The sequence below is a fragment of the Habropoda laboriosa genome, unplaced genomic scaffold (assembly GCF_001263275.1).
Source record: "Habropoda laboriosa isolate 0110345459 unplaced genomic scaffold, ASM126327v1 scaffold129, whole genome shotgun sequence".
NCBI lineage: Eukaryota > Metazoa > Arthropoda > Insecta > Hymenoptera > Apidae > Habropoda > Habropoda laboriosa.
Window position 1 is genome coordinate 159,726 of NW_017100255.1, and position 15,805 is coordinate 175,530.

The 15,805-nt window shown below is 37.5% G+C and overlaps 1 protein-coding gene across 1 annotated transcript; it reads right to left on the bottom strand.

Moving 5' to 3' along the window:
* Positions 1-225: 225 nt before the first annotated feature.
* On the bottom strand, positions 226-9,616 carry LOC108572516. The gene is made up of 5 exons (XM_017934767.1): positions 9,605-9,616; positions 9,228-9,500; positions 2,773-3,078; positions 678-756; positions 226-401 (listed from the first exon to the last, which is right to left on the bottom strand). Exons 1-5 carry the CDS (start codon positions 9,614-9,616, stop codon positions 259-261), a joined length of 813 nt encoding a protein of 270 aa, XP_017790256.1. The 3' UTR covers positions 226-258.
* Positions 9,617-15,805: the final 6,189 nt, after the last annotated feature.

Sequence of the window (15,805 nt, forward strand, 5' to 3'; positions counted from 1 at the left end):
GAGCTCGACCATGAAATCGAGAGCGTTTTGCTGAAGATGAAGAGTAATAATAAGCTCGTTTCTCATTATTTCCAGCCGTCTTCTTGGTGTTTCACCGATGCACGAGCTTTTCACGATTCCTTTCTTACTTCTTCTATCACAGTCTCTTCAGCTTCTATCGTCGACGATTCAACGTCGACGGGGCTCAAAGTGTGTCAGGGGTCGAGCTCTGGCCATTTTGGGCTATGGTGGTTCCGGCTCGGAGGTGGGAGATTCCTGCTACGCTTCCAAGAATATCAGAGCCGTAGGTTTCGGCTCTAAGTTGCTCTTCTTCGCCTCGACAACCAGGAACTCGATCTCGTTGCGATCGCGTCTCGCGAATGATTCGGCGATCAGTCTTGCTACCTCCTGATGATGGAGACCTGGTGAACAGATTCAATATGGTACATTAGTACTCTTAGTATTAGTTCAACGAGTCGAGTCAGTAGAGGTAAACAAAAGATTCGCGTGCTAAGCAACTGTCGATTGACGAACGATAGTTCAGGAGGAAATTTACATGGGTCGATCTTAGGGTTTGTTTCGATTTCTCGGATTTAGTGTTACAGTGTCTGAAGGTTGTGAATACTCTCCTGTCTCGACCACGTGCGTTTGTTTATCTCTACTGACTCGCCTCGATGGGCGAACTGCAGCGAAATTACCTTCGACTTTGTGACCGTCCACTTCTAGGATCAGCTGACCGACCTCGAGACCACCTGCCTCGAACGCTGCTCCATTGTCCTGTGAATGTATTATATCATAATGATAAGCACTTTGTACGTGTGTAACGATTTTATGTAAAGAACTTGTTTAACCCTTTTGTTACGCAAAGTTCGTATTTTTGCAAGTTATCGAATTTACAAATTAGTGACTTTTTGTTGTTTATACATGTGAGAAGGGGAATTGAAATTATTGTAAGTTAGTATTCACTTTGTTGCCAAGTGTGAATATGATATTTGAGTATTGAATCATTTCGACATGTGTTGAAAGTTAAAAGACAACGAATTTGATAAAAAATAGTGAATGTCATTTAGAAAGTTGTTAGAGTGCTTCGAAATAGTCTTATGTTCCTTATAAAATTTTATGTGTAAGTACACATAATTTAGCAAACGAATATTCCGAAACTTTGAAGAAAGACTAGTTATCCTTGGTAACGAAACGGTTAAAATGTGAATGTACACCTAAAAATATTCCAGTTAATGAAATTAACACGTTTCTTGCCAAATTTCCATTTTTAGTCTCGAAATAAAGAAAATGCAGTATAGAACGAAGCAAATTAGTTTTTACTTAAATAAATTACAATTAAATAGAAACATCCAGAATTACTGTAGAATATAGTGCACGATGTGGTAACCACTCTATATATGCATGATTTCTCAAAGTATCAAAAGGCCTGAATGGAAAATTCAGCGCGTACCATCAATGGTATACGATACTTTTTTTTTTTTTTTACAAATGGAACTTCCATTAGGCGAAAAGGAGTACTATTGGATTCGAAGCCCAAACAAAATACGCACAAAAGTAGATAAAAATGTGAAGAACTCAACTCACTGAAATATTTCAATAGGAATCGTATTAAATTAATAATTATATCGAAGTATAATTTCAATGGAAATACTTCGGTGAGTTGAATTCTCGACGTTTTAATCCACTTTCGTGCGTATCACGATCGGGCTTTAGTGAATTCAATTCGCAATCAATAATTTTCTGTGCCGACTCGATCAGAAGGGCTGCAGGACTCTAAATAGTATAAAATGAAAGTTCCTATTTTATATTACAAAATTAAGAGAGTCTGGTATATAGGAAAAAGTTGTTTAACACGTTGAGCGCTATGTCAGTCGCCGGTGACTGACAGTATACTTTTCGTTCGGACCGCGTCAGTCCGAACTAAATAAATTTTAAATAATTTAGAGATCATAAAAAAATGCACCTAAATATTACTTGTTACCAAAAAAAAATTTTAACGAGAATTATAAAACACACGCAGTCTTATCGCAACCTTACACAGATCTCCGGCCGCCAGCATATCGGTAAAATCGGATATCGCGGGCTAAACGGAAAGGAAGGCAAAACAGGCTTGGTGCTTAACGTGTTAAAATGTTGATTTTTACAACATACATTTATGTCGTCCGCTTTCCAAGTAATTACCTCTAGTTTTATTAACGATATAATTTTTTCAATCCGTTACTTTCGTTACGTGGGATTTTCTTGGACCTGTGATTGAGGTTCGGCAAGAAATGAAACAAAAACTAAGTGTCTACGTTAACTATAAACCACGCTGTTTCCACACACAATCTTTCTTTCCACGCTTTCAACCCAAAGTCTCCTCTCTTCCAAATCTTACCCCACACCGATACTTGTTCCACACCCTTGCCTTTGGCTTTTTCCTGTAACGCTTAAAACTAACTTAACCCTTCGACAGTTTATCCTGAGAGAGACTCTTAAGAGGGAAGTTAGAAAGAAATAACTACGTGTTTTAAAAATGATCACTCACGGCGTGCCCGTTAAAAAGATACGCGTAAAATCTAAATTCCTTTTTACCGTAATTCATAATATTGTTAGACTGTGAAAGGGTTGAAACTAACGCGCTTCGTCGAGACCTCGCGAATAGGATCTGTTCCCTACCCGAGCTTTCATTGCCCTCGCCGTTCGTTTCTCAAGAAACGCTGGCGATCCTACAGTTACCAAATTTGACCAGAACTGGTATCTTTCCGGTAACACGAAACGCGTGAATAAATCGATAAATCATAAACTTACATGTATATTAATGATCCTGGGCAGCGGATGCTTGGTGTTAGCACCACCTTCAATGGCAATCCCCAAAATCGACTTGGTCTTCTTCACGGTGATCCTCAGGTTACCCTGATGATCAGGTACCACCAACGCACCATCTTCCTCTCTTCTCTCGGATAGTTCGCTTCTAGCCAGTCTTTGAGCACTGTGATGCCTTCTAGGTGGTCCACCGGCACCTCCAGCCCCAGCTGCCGCGCCACCAGAGCCGCCCTCCTCAAGAAGTTGCGCTTCCTGCATATCAAAGCTCCGTGAGAGCTTGTGCGCGAGTTCCTGAAACGGGCAGAGCTACATTTTATGGGAAATTGCACGCCTGATCTGGCTTTTGGTCGACCTTGCGGTATTGTGACAGCCACCGTTACTCGTCCAATACTTGGAATTTCCAAGAAAATTCTCGTCGATGAAGATATTTTCTACGTTTCTTCTCTTTTTCAACTTCACTTTTAACATGCGAAAGGTCTCAGAGAAATACGGTATATGATTTTCGAGTTAAAAAATGTTCTTCCTTTTCCTCGGATTTAGTCTAGCTTTGAAACACGGCCGCCGTCACAAAGTCCGTCAAAGTCACTCCGAACACGCACGATGACAGCACACAAGAGCTAAGGAGGCTGATGCTGACGAGTTCGTGTGCACGCTGTAGTCGAAGGGAGTTCTGGTAGTCTGCAAAGTTGGTTACACGAGAATGTTCGCTGTTCTGTCTTGATTAGAAGCAGCGACATGAAGACTTTGTCGTTAAACGTGTCTCGATATTCGCCGCTACCACTTTGCACTTTCACGTCAGACGATATAGGAAATTTCTCGTTTCAGATTGCTCCGTTGTTCGTGCAAAGTGTTAATCTTAAATTGTTACGTTTAGGTTAACAGAATTTTTCTCGAGTCAACTGAGAGACGATCCTCAGGCAACTATAGATCATTTTGTAATTCAGTGTCTTACAGCATTCTCAGGATAATCGCGATTATCGGAAAGAAATTCGTTTGCAAATTTCGCTAAATTCGTCTCGGTGCTCAAACTGCAGCCAACTTCCAATGCCTACCGGGCTTCGCTTCTCCACAACGGTGCACATCTCTCCCGGTTACCTATATGCATATCGTAATACACAACATCGTGTAGAAACGTGAGTGCGAATGAAAAAAATATATATATATGTATATGCATACAAGATGCCCCACCAACACTGTTCACCTGAAATATCTCCGTTGTTTCGAGTAGTAAGGGAAAACATTACTTACAAGAGTTGTACGGTTGCAAGAAAGAGACAACATGGCGGCGATAGTTTGGGGAGATATGGAGGGCAATTCTTTTATAGTCAAATTAGATGGATTAACGAATTCGTAGAATTCTGAGTATAAAAGTATACATATACGTATGTACCGAGGTACATTTAAGACCTAATCTAAAATTCACTATACCTGAGATACTCGACTTTGTCCACCTTATTATTTTCATTGTGAAATATACTTTCAACGATTGTATTTGTAATCATTGAAATGTATTATCGTTTCAGTAACTCTTTCGCGTTATATCGTGCGATGTGTTTCCCTATACACCAAATTTTTCAAGAAAACAATTTCTCGCAAGGGAAATAATATCCGAGAGACAGAATAGTACTCGAGGAAATCTCGGGAAAATGATATTTCAGAAAGTGATATCTCAGGAATTTCAAGATAAACGTACCTTAATACCTTTGCACTGGAGATTCGCTATTCAATCTAACTTGACTATGAAAAATGGAAAATTCCATTTGAAGAATATAATTGACCTCCGTCTGCAAAAGAAAACTATCGCAACCACGATATGTCTTTCTTGCAATCGTAAAACTTTCGCGAGTAATGTTTCTCCCTTGTCACTTGAAATAACGGAGATATTTAAAGGGGGTAGAATTGGTGAGACACTCTGTATATTATAATCGATATAGGTATCACAAGAGTATATTAAAAAATTAAGTTTCATGCTTGCTGATAGGCTGGTAGCAGTTGGGTGTTTGGTGGTGCTCGGACAGAGTGGTGGTGGTGGTAGTGGTGGTGTTTGTCGCGATTATTTCAATCTTTGAAATTCATTCCAATCGAACTTACGTGTCGCAGAAATTGCACGATCATCTTTTTTTTTTTCTTCTAACCAAAAAAACTTCGCAATTTCACAGAACTGTGACGTGCGAGAAAAAGAACGATAAACCATGAGACAAATGTATGATACTGTTTTTTTTTTCATTTATGATCATGATCGTCTAAATTCCTCGTGGAACTTCTCGATATTAGTAACTACGAACCTTTTCCAAAATTTCCTAAAATTCGACTATTTCGCGAAAATTCTGTTTCCCGGGCAAACTCCGTTATTTCTCCCCTCTTCTATACAGGGTGTCCCAGAAATCGTGGCGCAGTAGTTAAAAATTTAGTTTCTCCAGAGTGATATTTTTTTATTCGAAAAGGAAATCTTGTCTTCCAAAAATGTCTTTTTTCTCGTGGAATCACAATTTCTTTTTCAAGTCATATCACAATTACTTGCACACCTTGTATAAGAGGCGAGTCGACTCGCGGGTCTCTCGAATGTTAATGCCCTCGTTGAACGGTCCCGATCGGTTCTCGTTGCGAGTTTCTGGATCTCCTAGATCTGATCGACGGCCTTTCGGAATTCTCTTAATCCGCGCGAGTCGAATTTCTATTAATTAGCATGGACGTTTTGGCGGCTCGGGTCCGTAGGTCACGGTTGACAAGCGTGGAAATCGAAGCGAGTTCGCGAGGCGAGTTTCGCGGAGAAACCGTGAATCGGTGAAAGTGTTTCGCGGACGTGCGACGAGATCGAGCGTTTCTTCGCGAATTTCTCCGCCTACCCGGGCCAGATCGAACCGAATTCATCTGGATCGCTGTGTGTCCGAAATAATCGAAAATTAACACGCCGACTGCCGCGACGGCCATTTGTCACTTCAAAGACGCCTCCGTGTGATCAATAATATTGCCAGTATGTACATTTTTTATATTAATTGTACGTAAATTTCGATTTTAAAGGGAGTCTGCAAACATTATTGTCCATATTCTTTTTTTCAATACTGTTTGTATTATTTTTTACTTCAAAGATACTGCAAATAATATCGTCCATATTTTGTTTCCAATATTGCTTGCGTGCAGTTTTAAAAAGTATTCAAAGAATTGAAACTATTGTTGTCGAACTGATTGTCGTTCGCTTAAGAATTCTTTTAGGATAGAAATTTTTTGCAGTATTTTTAACATCGTTGAACTGAAATTCTGAATAACGTGAAAATGTGGATAATAAACAGTGACACGTATGTGATTTTAAATAACACAAATAACTAGATAAAAATGTGGAATAAAATGTGCCTACTTCAAGTGTATGCGATTATAAATGGAAAAAATAAAAAGAATGTAATTCTGAATTAGGTAATTAATTGAGTAATAATGTAAAGTGTATATTAAATGTATGTAACTGTAATTGGAAAAATTAAGATTTATTCGATCCTGAATGATGGTGAATATTTCTTCTTAATTTTAATACGATTATTTTATTTTTTTGTAAGAAAAGGTTCATCCCGTCGAGCTAAATAATTCCACAAATATTTTAGGTAAAATATAATTTCACAAACGGCTAATAATTTTCCTTATAAATAATACAAATAAAACGAGACTCCGGGAGTATTCAATTGCGGCGTGAAACACGAAACTCTGGGCAGTCAACGTGTTAACAAGAACAAACAAACTGAAAATTTATAATAAACGTCCAATAATTATTCCACGATAAGGAGAAAAGGAAAATGTATTTATACTATCTCTCACAAATATTTACCTTCCTTTGAACAATTTTATCTCGAAAATTTGTAAATTTTTAATAATCGCACAAATTAAAACAAAACTCGACGAATAAAGTGATACAGTATCGATACAAAAATTCCAGAACAATTTTACCTCGAAAATCTGCAACGAGTAAATTTTTAATAATCGAACTGAAAAAAAAATCAACGAATACTTATGAATGACAGAGTATTAATGTAAAAATTCGAGAAAAACTAAAAATCGAAACAGAACGATTAATAAATGATCAACGTCCAATTAAAAAGAACACATCGGTGAGCCTTTCATTGATTTTCCGGTCTCACCCAGGTTTCCTTGTTCGGTGAAAACTCCTGTCCACGCTTTCTCTGCTGATTTACCGTCATCGATGGCGTCCTATTACCGATCGAGACTTTCATCCTACGAGTTCCTCTTTGGTGAACTCTACCGTGTCATTCTATCGGTCGTCTACGATCACGGAGGATCCGATTGCACGTTTCTAATCGCTAATACACGGTCTCTACGGTAATCGAATAGGATGAAACGAACATCTATATTATTCTCTACATTTTTACCACACGATTTTTACCTCTACGAGCCAATGTTCTAAACGAAAGAAAAGAGAATCGCGACTATCGCTATACTGTATTTTTCTTTTCATATCTTTCTTTTTTTTTTTTCTTTTTCGATGTGAGTAAAGTGATCGTGCATGCCAAGACATCTATGTAAAATACACTTTGACATATATTCCAACGTGTGCATATAATTACACAGAATGTGATCTGTTAAAGTATACTGTCGTAATTATACATACACGCCAGAATTATTTCTATTATAGTAGTCGTGCGTTGAATATAGTTAAGGACAAATCGAAAGTAGCATGTGCAAGACATCTAAGAAAAAACACGTACACACCTATCGCTATTTCGACTAAATTCGACTAACTCTAAGAGCAAAAAAGGAAGTTGATTTTTGGTGAATACAGAGAGAAAGAGAGAAGGAAGTAAATAGAAATAGACAGACAGATATATATGTTAATGTGGAAGAGAAAGAAAAAGGACAGAGATCTAATTGTAAGAGAAATTTCATGCCAAAGGGGATGATCGTATCCGATGGCTCGAAAATTAGATGATCAAATTAAGATAACATTGTTTCACTTCAAAATGGAATTGAAAATGATTTACCCATCACGTATATTTCCTATAAGAAAAATACCTTTTTCTATTGCAATTTTTTTAATATTGTTACACAAAGATTACTGGAAATTACGACTGGAAAATTACGAAATTTTTATATCTGTTTTTCTTTAATTGCTTGAGAAAATTTCGTATTTAAAATCGAAGTAGTTTCTTGACTTTATAATACACAAACTTCGTTATTACACATCTTGCAAATTGTTGGAAAAGTTTCGTTTTGTCAGGGTGAACGTGTGCTCGGGCAAAGTATTAAAGTTTCGAGGCTGTTCGCTCGACAATTCTGTTGGAACTTTCCATTATTACCTGTCGAAAACTGAAATATTTGGAGACGTTTATCAGATAAGCTCCGCGGTTCGTCTAACTATTGTCTAACTACCTTCTATCGAAATTTCTTTAATTCTAACGAAAATTCATCGCTATTCTATTTATCTATCGTTAGATCTAGAAGAACGAGGCTACCGATGGATAAATTCGAAACATTCTCGACCAAAAATTTCAGAAAATTTATTTTACTCACGATGTTAAATTATTCTTCGGTCGTGAACACTTAAAGAATTAGGAAACGTTTAGAAATAGCTCTCGGTTTATTTTCCGCCCTTGGAGACAAAAAAGAAAAAAAAAGTAGAAAAGATAGGAAATTTGAAGAAAAAGAGAGAATTCCTTCCTTCTCACCATTTCACAAAACATGTAACGGGCAGTCTGTCTCTCTTCATCGTATTCGAAGCTTCGAATCGCGAGGAAGAAAAAAATCATGCACAAATCTCGACGAGAATCTCAAATTTTCCGCCAAAGAGTCGTAAGAGCCTTAAAAGCCTCGGAAAATTTAAAAATCTACGTGGCAGAAGCACGGAAACTTGCAAATTTGCATTAGTCTGGAGATTTTAACGCTCCGAGGCTTTTAAAACGCACTCGAGGTTCGTTAAGGTGGCCGTTTAAGTTTCAAGGAAACTCCTCGAGTATAGTGTGAACACGGTTCAACGGTTCATTCCGGACGGTTCGAAGCTTCTGAATTTCGCGTGACGTCGAATGAAACGTGAAAAGAAACGAGAGAAAAAAGGACAAATAATTTTAACCCTCTGTAGGCAACAACATTTCCTCGCGACGAATTTGTATTTTTATTGCAAAAAGTTTGAAACATTTGACGTAACGAAAAATTGTACGATATAACAGAGACTTTGATAAGTATCTCAGAATTTTTCCAGATCTTCTGAACGCCTAGAACACTAAGAAAAAAAAACAATTAGATTTGGAAAGATAAACGACTCGTCGGTTTGCCTACCGAGTGTTAAATAAGTACGAGAAAAGAAAATCAGAAAGAACGAAAGAGAATTAAAATTGAAGAAAAAAAAAAGGGGAAATTAAAGAGAAGAAGAAATAGAAAAAAGGAGAAGTATCTGTGCGTGGTAGACGTTTTGTGTGTTGTGGTTCGTTTGATAGAAAACTTACGAGGGGCCTGGCGCCCCAGTACCAGGATTTGACACGTTGAGTTAGCCCACCGAGTAAGTGGGATCTCCAACCACCGAAACCTCCACCACCTCCACCCTCTGAGCTCCTTTCCTCCCTTCCTTCGTCCTCATCCTCCTCCATATCGCGATCCCTTTCCGTTCCGCCTCCGCGTCTCCCATTACCGATCATCTCGGCGTCGCTACCATCGCAACCACCGTCGCTCTCCTGCGTCGCGACGCCGGGAGAAAAACATCGAAAGCCTCGTGTTAGCCCCTCTTTATCGGTACAGCGTTATACATTATAGGGTGTCTTTTATCTTTTTTTTTTTTTTTTTTTTTTTTTTTTTGATTTTGCAATCGTTCCCCGACAAGATTTACGATGCTCGACATTACTTTGAAGGGAAAACTAAACAGCTTCGTCTACGCGTATTTTCTTCTTTTTTATTCGAGTAGTTTTTTCGGGTATTTTGGGAGGCTAGGGATTTTTTTGTTAGCGGGAATTGGATACTTTTGGGATGTTATTGTTGAATGTTGATGAAGTGTGGTTGTGAAGAGGTTTGAGTGTTTGTTTTAATTCATTTGTGAGGTTTGAGTAGTTTTTCGGGTATTTTAGAAGGCTAGGGATTTTTGTTTGTTTGTGGAAATTGTGAATTGGGTATTTTGAGATATTATTGATGAATGTTGAATGTGAAGTTTGGTTGTGGATAAGTTTGAGTTAGGGTATTTGTTTCAATAAGAGTGTACAGTAATCTAGAACACACAATTTAGATTCTATTATAATTACTTTAGAGTTAAACGAGATCTAGGAATTTATAAAGTCGGGGGAATATTTTACACAGTGTTGGGAACTGAATAATTCTCTAAAAGTGGGTTTACAAACTCGTTAATTTTACTTTATTAAAAGAAGCTCTAACAGCGTTGCTATTGAAAGATAACGAAATTATTTTAGTAATAACATTAAACTGGGATTTTAATATAGTTTAAGCTGCATTTGGGGAATGACCATCGAATATAAATACTTTACCATTGGAGCTAGTTATAAATCGTCAATCTAGAATATTAACCATCATTATCTCTAGTCTACAATGTTTCTACATCTAAAGTACCTATTTCAATTCTACCAACAAAGAAACTGATTTAATTAACGCCATATGTATCAGTAACTTAACTCACGAACATATTTCGGACATAGTAATTATCAATCCTTAAGTACGGATATCTGTCTTTAAGCCATTACCACACAATTTTCAGAAATAGTAATCTCATCAAACAGAAAATAATATTCATGCAAGATACGTGCAAACGAATATTAAAGTGTCAAGAATTCAATCGACATATTTCTACAATTAAACATTTTAATACCATTGTTTAACTTCGTTTCAAAGTTCCGCAAAAAATCTACAATTCCTGTAATTCTCCTTCCGTACAGAACGTGTTGAACCACACCTACGACTTCTATTTACCAGCAAACACTTTTCAATCCACGTTTACTCGATACAAAGTCAGAAAAATACGCATAAAGAGTAAATAACAAAAAAAAAAAAAAAGACGCAAAGTGATAGTATCGAAAGGCGTGTCCCTGTTCGAACGAAGAAACCTTGGAATCACTTATGACTATGATCGCGCTGATTTCCCTGTAATCTCGGATTATCGCTGTACCTGCATGGAACCAAGAGTTTTTCTTTTTTCCCCTCGTTCACGTGTATGTACACGATTTCGTCTACGTACATATCTGATGGGAAAGGCTCCGGCGTTCAGATTACGCGACGCGATAATGATGATTACCGGCGCTCGAGCGTCACGGATCGTACGAGGGGACCGAACGAGTATTTTTCTTCACGTCGTGAAATCGTACACCGCCGCGATTACGATATAAATCAATCGGCACCGTGGCTTCGGGATTAATGGCGGATAACGGAATCTCGCGGAATAGTTGCGTGCACGTTACCATTGCAAGCGAGCTGGCGCGAGCTTAACGAGACGATTGAACGTCCCGCTGAATGCCGACGAAAATTGAGAAAGAAATCCACTTGTGCATGGTCTTTAATCCACTTCTTCGCTGCGGCAGGATTTCAATACGTAACGTGTGCCGCAGACGGTAAATTTTTATCGTTTCTGTCGTGCCGTTTTGAAATTCGGTTTGTTAAATTAACACTAAGTTTACGATGTCTCTACAGATACGTGTGAATGAAACCGCGTATTTTCTTTAAAAACAACATATTATACACTGTTAACTTATAAATGTATGATAATATGAACGATATATTTCTATAAAATTTATAATAAGCATAAGTGGTAGGAGAGAAATGAAAACGGTTTCCCTAATTTTCTTAGCGAAATTCGAAATGCGTCAAAATGACGCGTCCCGTAAACCTAGTGTTAAGATTAATTAAATTAACGTTAAGAATAAAATTGTACTACAGGAGAAAAAAAGTTTAGTATTAAAGTTTAAGTGTAAAATTTTACGAATTTCAGAATTTTTTAACGAATTTTTCATTACTCAGATCAATCGGAACGAAGTGTAGACTGCTATTGATCTCCACAACGTCAATTTTAAATGTGTAAAGAATTAGTTAGCAGATTCAATATTAGTGTAAATTGCCAGGTAGTCTGAAACTTTTTGCCGCGAGTGTAACTACTGAATTAAGGTGGAAGTGTACCGAAAGGCACCAACAGTACAGCTCGAGCAAATTTTCAAAACGCCAATAGCAATGAAAGGGTTAACGTAGTAGATACAAGTATTTGAGTTGGTCGAAGTGGTTTTTTCCCTTTTTTTTTTTCTGCATCTTTTGTAGGGAGAGAAAATTAACCCTTTGACTACTGGCCAGTCGAACGTAAAACGCTCGTTGTGACCGAGTTGTAGCACATTCAGGACTTGTTTGGGAATGTTTCGGTACTTTTTTTTTTTTTAGCTCACGCTTTGATATGTAAGAGTAGGATTTAAAATTGTAATTTCTTGTTCTTTAAGGTTATATAAAATAAACTCGTTAAGGAAGCATATTTATGTATGTAATTAAATGGGGAGAAACATATTTATACTTAAAAATAAGTTCAAATTTGTAAGAATTAAGTTACAGTGTTTGTAAGAAATTTGTTTATGTATTTGATACTCAAATGTGTTCTAATAATAAAATTACAGAATTCACAGAGAAAATAACGCGGTGCAGCAAAATGTGTACAGATATAACTATGATAATGTGTAAATAGAATTGTAAATTTAGTGTAAATAGAGAAAATCTATAATATAAATTATTTAACGGTGTTACAAGAAAGAAACGTTTGATTTATGTGAAAAAGTTATTTAACATAATGATCTTACCTTCACTATGTTTATTTTGCATTCGATGACCACAGATCAACCTGATTTTTAATTATTACTAACTATAGATTTCGTACAAACAGAGAAAATGTACGATATAAATTGTTTCATGGTATTACGAGAAGCAAATATTAAATAAACTTCTGATTTATGTTAGAAATTATTTGAGATAATAATTTTACCTTTACTACGGTTATTCTCAACCTGATTTTCAATCGTTACTAACGTAATTTAACCACGAGTAAGTAATGAGAACGTTAAAATGTAGCTTTTTTATTGAAGAAAGTTGCATCTAAAAATGTATAAATTATAATATATAGTGTGTGTAGTGTCTCGACAAATTGTCGAGAATATGAATTTATAATGAAATTGTAAAAGTTAATAAATTATAGGGTATTATAATAGAAAAATGAAATTCTTTAAGGATAATTACTGAAGTTCTCCTGCTCTTGCTGACGTCTTCGCTAGCGTCTTTGAGGAGAGGTCGTTGACCCTATATGTATAGTATGTATAAGGAAGCGTCGATGTTTCGCGAACTCATTTGTCCTTTAATTTATCACTTCCTATTTCTTGCATTTGAAGTTGATCTATTTGCTTTTAATTATAAAATATCCAATGAAGAATTTCATAATTTCTGCTATTGTTATTAATCAATAATATGTAATACTTCTCTTGTAGCTATTGAAACTAATTTAGAAATATTTTTTAATTTTTCTAATTTTTTCTCCGCTATTGAGGAGATAATTTTCAATTGGTTTTGTCACTAGTTATTTTCTAAACTAATATTCAAAGGTAGACGAGAAATTGTACTGCCCAGCTGTTTGCAAGGAATTACAGTGTCCAAATGTTTCATCTGCAAACAGTGAGTTGCACAAATGGTATTTTTTCGGTGTTTGGTTAAGTAGTTTGTTGTTGAATGTTCTGAGCTCAAATAGGAGCTGAATTGCCCCTAGTTCGTAAACGAACTTGACTGCTACGAGTACCACAATACTCGTGCAGTATACCCACCCTTAATTAAAACGTCGAACTAGTTTATCGTAATTAATAATCTATTTCCGGAATACATATGAGAATTTCTTTAACTTGGATCAATACTATAATATAATCATTGCATCGCGTATTGTAATAGCTTCATCCCTAGTCCGCTTTCTATCTAATTTTTTCCCGATTACTTCCCTCCAATTATCGTCGTATATTTGATCAAGAACTCATATCATAGAATCGAGAAAGATATGAATTCTCGCGGTTTCTTTTTTTTTTTTTTGCTTTCTTTATACTTTATATTTGTTTATTTCATACTTTCTCAACTTTTTACGCGTATTCTATTTAAATTCAGTTTCCACTATTAAACAAAATTTAAATAAATCGCGTTTCGTATACATTTCGCGTGCGCCCATTTCACAGTCACCCACATTTTGTAGATATTGCTAAGTCAAGGCCAAGAAGTGTGCGTGAAAATTTTGAGTCCAAATCCGAATTCGATTGCCGAGTGTGCCACTACTCGTGCAGAATGCCCACCCGTTATTAGAGTGCCTTAATAGTATACCGTCTTAATTAAATTTAGAGTCGATTTTCGTAATAAATACCCACCCGTTATTTTCGATTTATACGAGAATTTATTACATCGCGTGTAATAACAGCTTCATCCCTACGTCGATTTTTGCTCTCTTTTACACCACGTTTATTTGAGACCTCCCTTAAATTTCTGCCGAGTGTCCCTTCTAAAATCAGCGACATAATCAGGAACACGGTTAATGCATATATTTTCCATACAGATGCTTTCGTACAAGCTGCATTATCCATAGATGAATAAGTTGAAAATGTGGCTTAGCACTTCTTCATTTGAACACAAGTGTTCAAGTAAATGCTTGTGGCAATGTTTTGCGTACAAAGTACTGCATACAACAAAACGCGTTACCCCGTTTACAACTTTGTTGCCGCGAGTCGCTCCCGAAAATTGCACATTGTTGCAAACGCGTAACCGGGTTTGCAACTTTGTTGCCGCGAGTCGCTCCCGAAAATTGCACATTGTTGCACGACGCCCCGTTTTGCAACATTGTGCAATTTTCGGGAGCGACTCGCGGCAACAAAGTTGCAAACGCGGTTACCCCTTTGCAACTTTGTTTTCGTAAGCAGCTCCCGAAAATTGCACATTGTTGCAAACGCGTAACCGGGTTTGCAACTTTATTGCCACGAGTCGCTCCCGAAAAAAGCACATTGTTGCAAACGCGTTCTCGGTTTGCAACTTTGTTGTCTTGAAAATTTGCACATTGTTGCACGGCGCCCCGTTTTGCAACATTGTGCAATTTTCGGGAGCATCTCTCGGCAACAAAGTTGCTAACGCGATTACTCTTTTGCAACTTTGTTGCCGCGATTCGCTCCCGAAACTTGCACATTGTTGCAAACGTGTTCTGGGTTTGCAACTTTGTTGACCACGAAAATCGCACATTGTTGCACGACGCCCCGTTTTGCAACTATTTTCGGGAGCGACCTTCGGCAACAAAGTTGCAAAAGAATAATCGGGTTTGCAACTTTGTTGCCGTAAGCAGCTCCCGAGAATTGCACATTGTTGCAAAACGGGGCGTCGTGCAACAATGTGCGATTTTCGTGGACAACAAAGTTGCAAACCCAGAACGCGTTTGCAACAATGTGCGATTTTCGGGAGCGATTTTCGGCTACAAAGTTGCAAAAGAATAATCGGGTTTGCAACTTTGTTGCCGTAAGCAGCTCCCGAGAATTGCACATTGTTGCAAAACGGGGCGCCGTGCAACAATGTGCCAATTTTCGAGACAACAAAGTTGCAAACCGAGAACGCGTTTGCAACAATGTGCAATTTTCGGGAGCGACTTTCGGCAACAAAGTTGCAAACGCGGTTACCCCTTTGCAACAATGTGCAATCTTCGGGAGCGACTTTCGGCAACAAAATTGCAAACGCGGTGACCCCTTTGCAACTTTGTTTCCGAAAGCAGCTCCCGAAAATTGCACATTGTTGCAAAACGGGGCATCGTGCAACAATGTGCGATTTTCGTGGACAACAAAGTTGCAAACCCAGAACGCGTTTGCAACAATGTGCAAGTTTCGGGAGCGACTTTCGGCAACAAAGTTGCAAACCTGTAACGCGTTTGCAGCAATGTGCTTTTTCCGGGAGCGACTCTTAGCAACGAAGTTGCAAGCGCGATAACGTGTTTTGCAATAAGGTGCAATTTTCGCGAGCGACTCTTGGCAACAAAATTGCAAGCGGGATAACGTGTTTTGCAGCA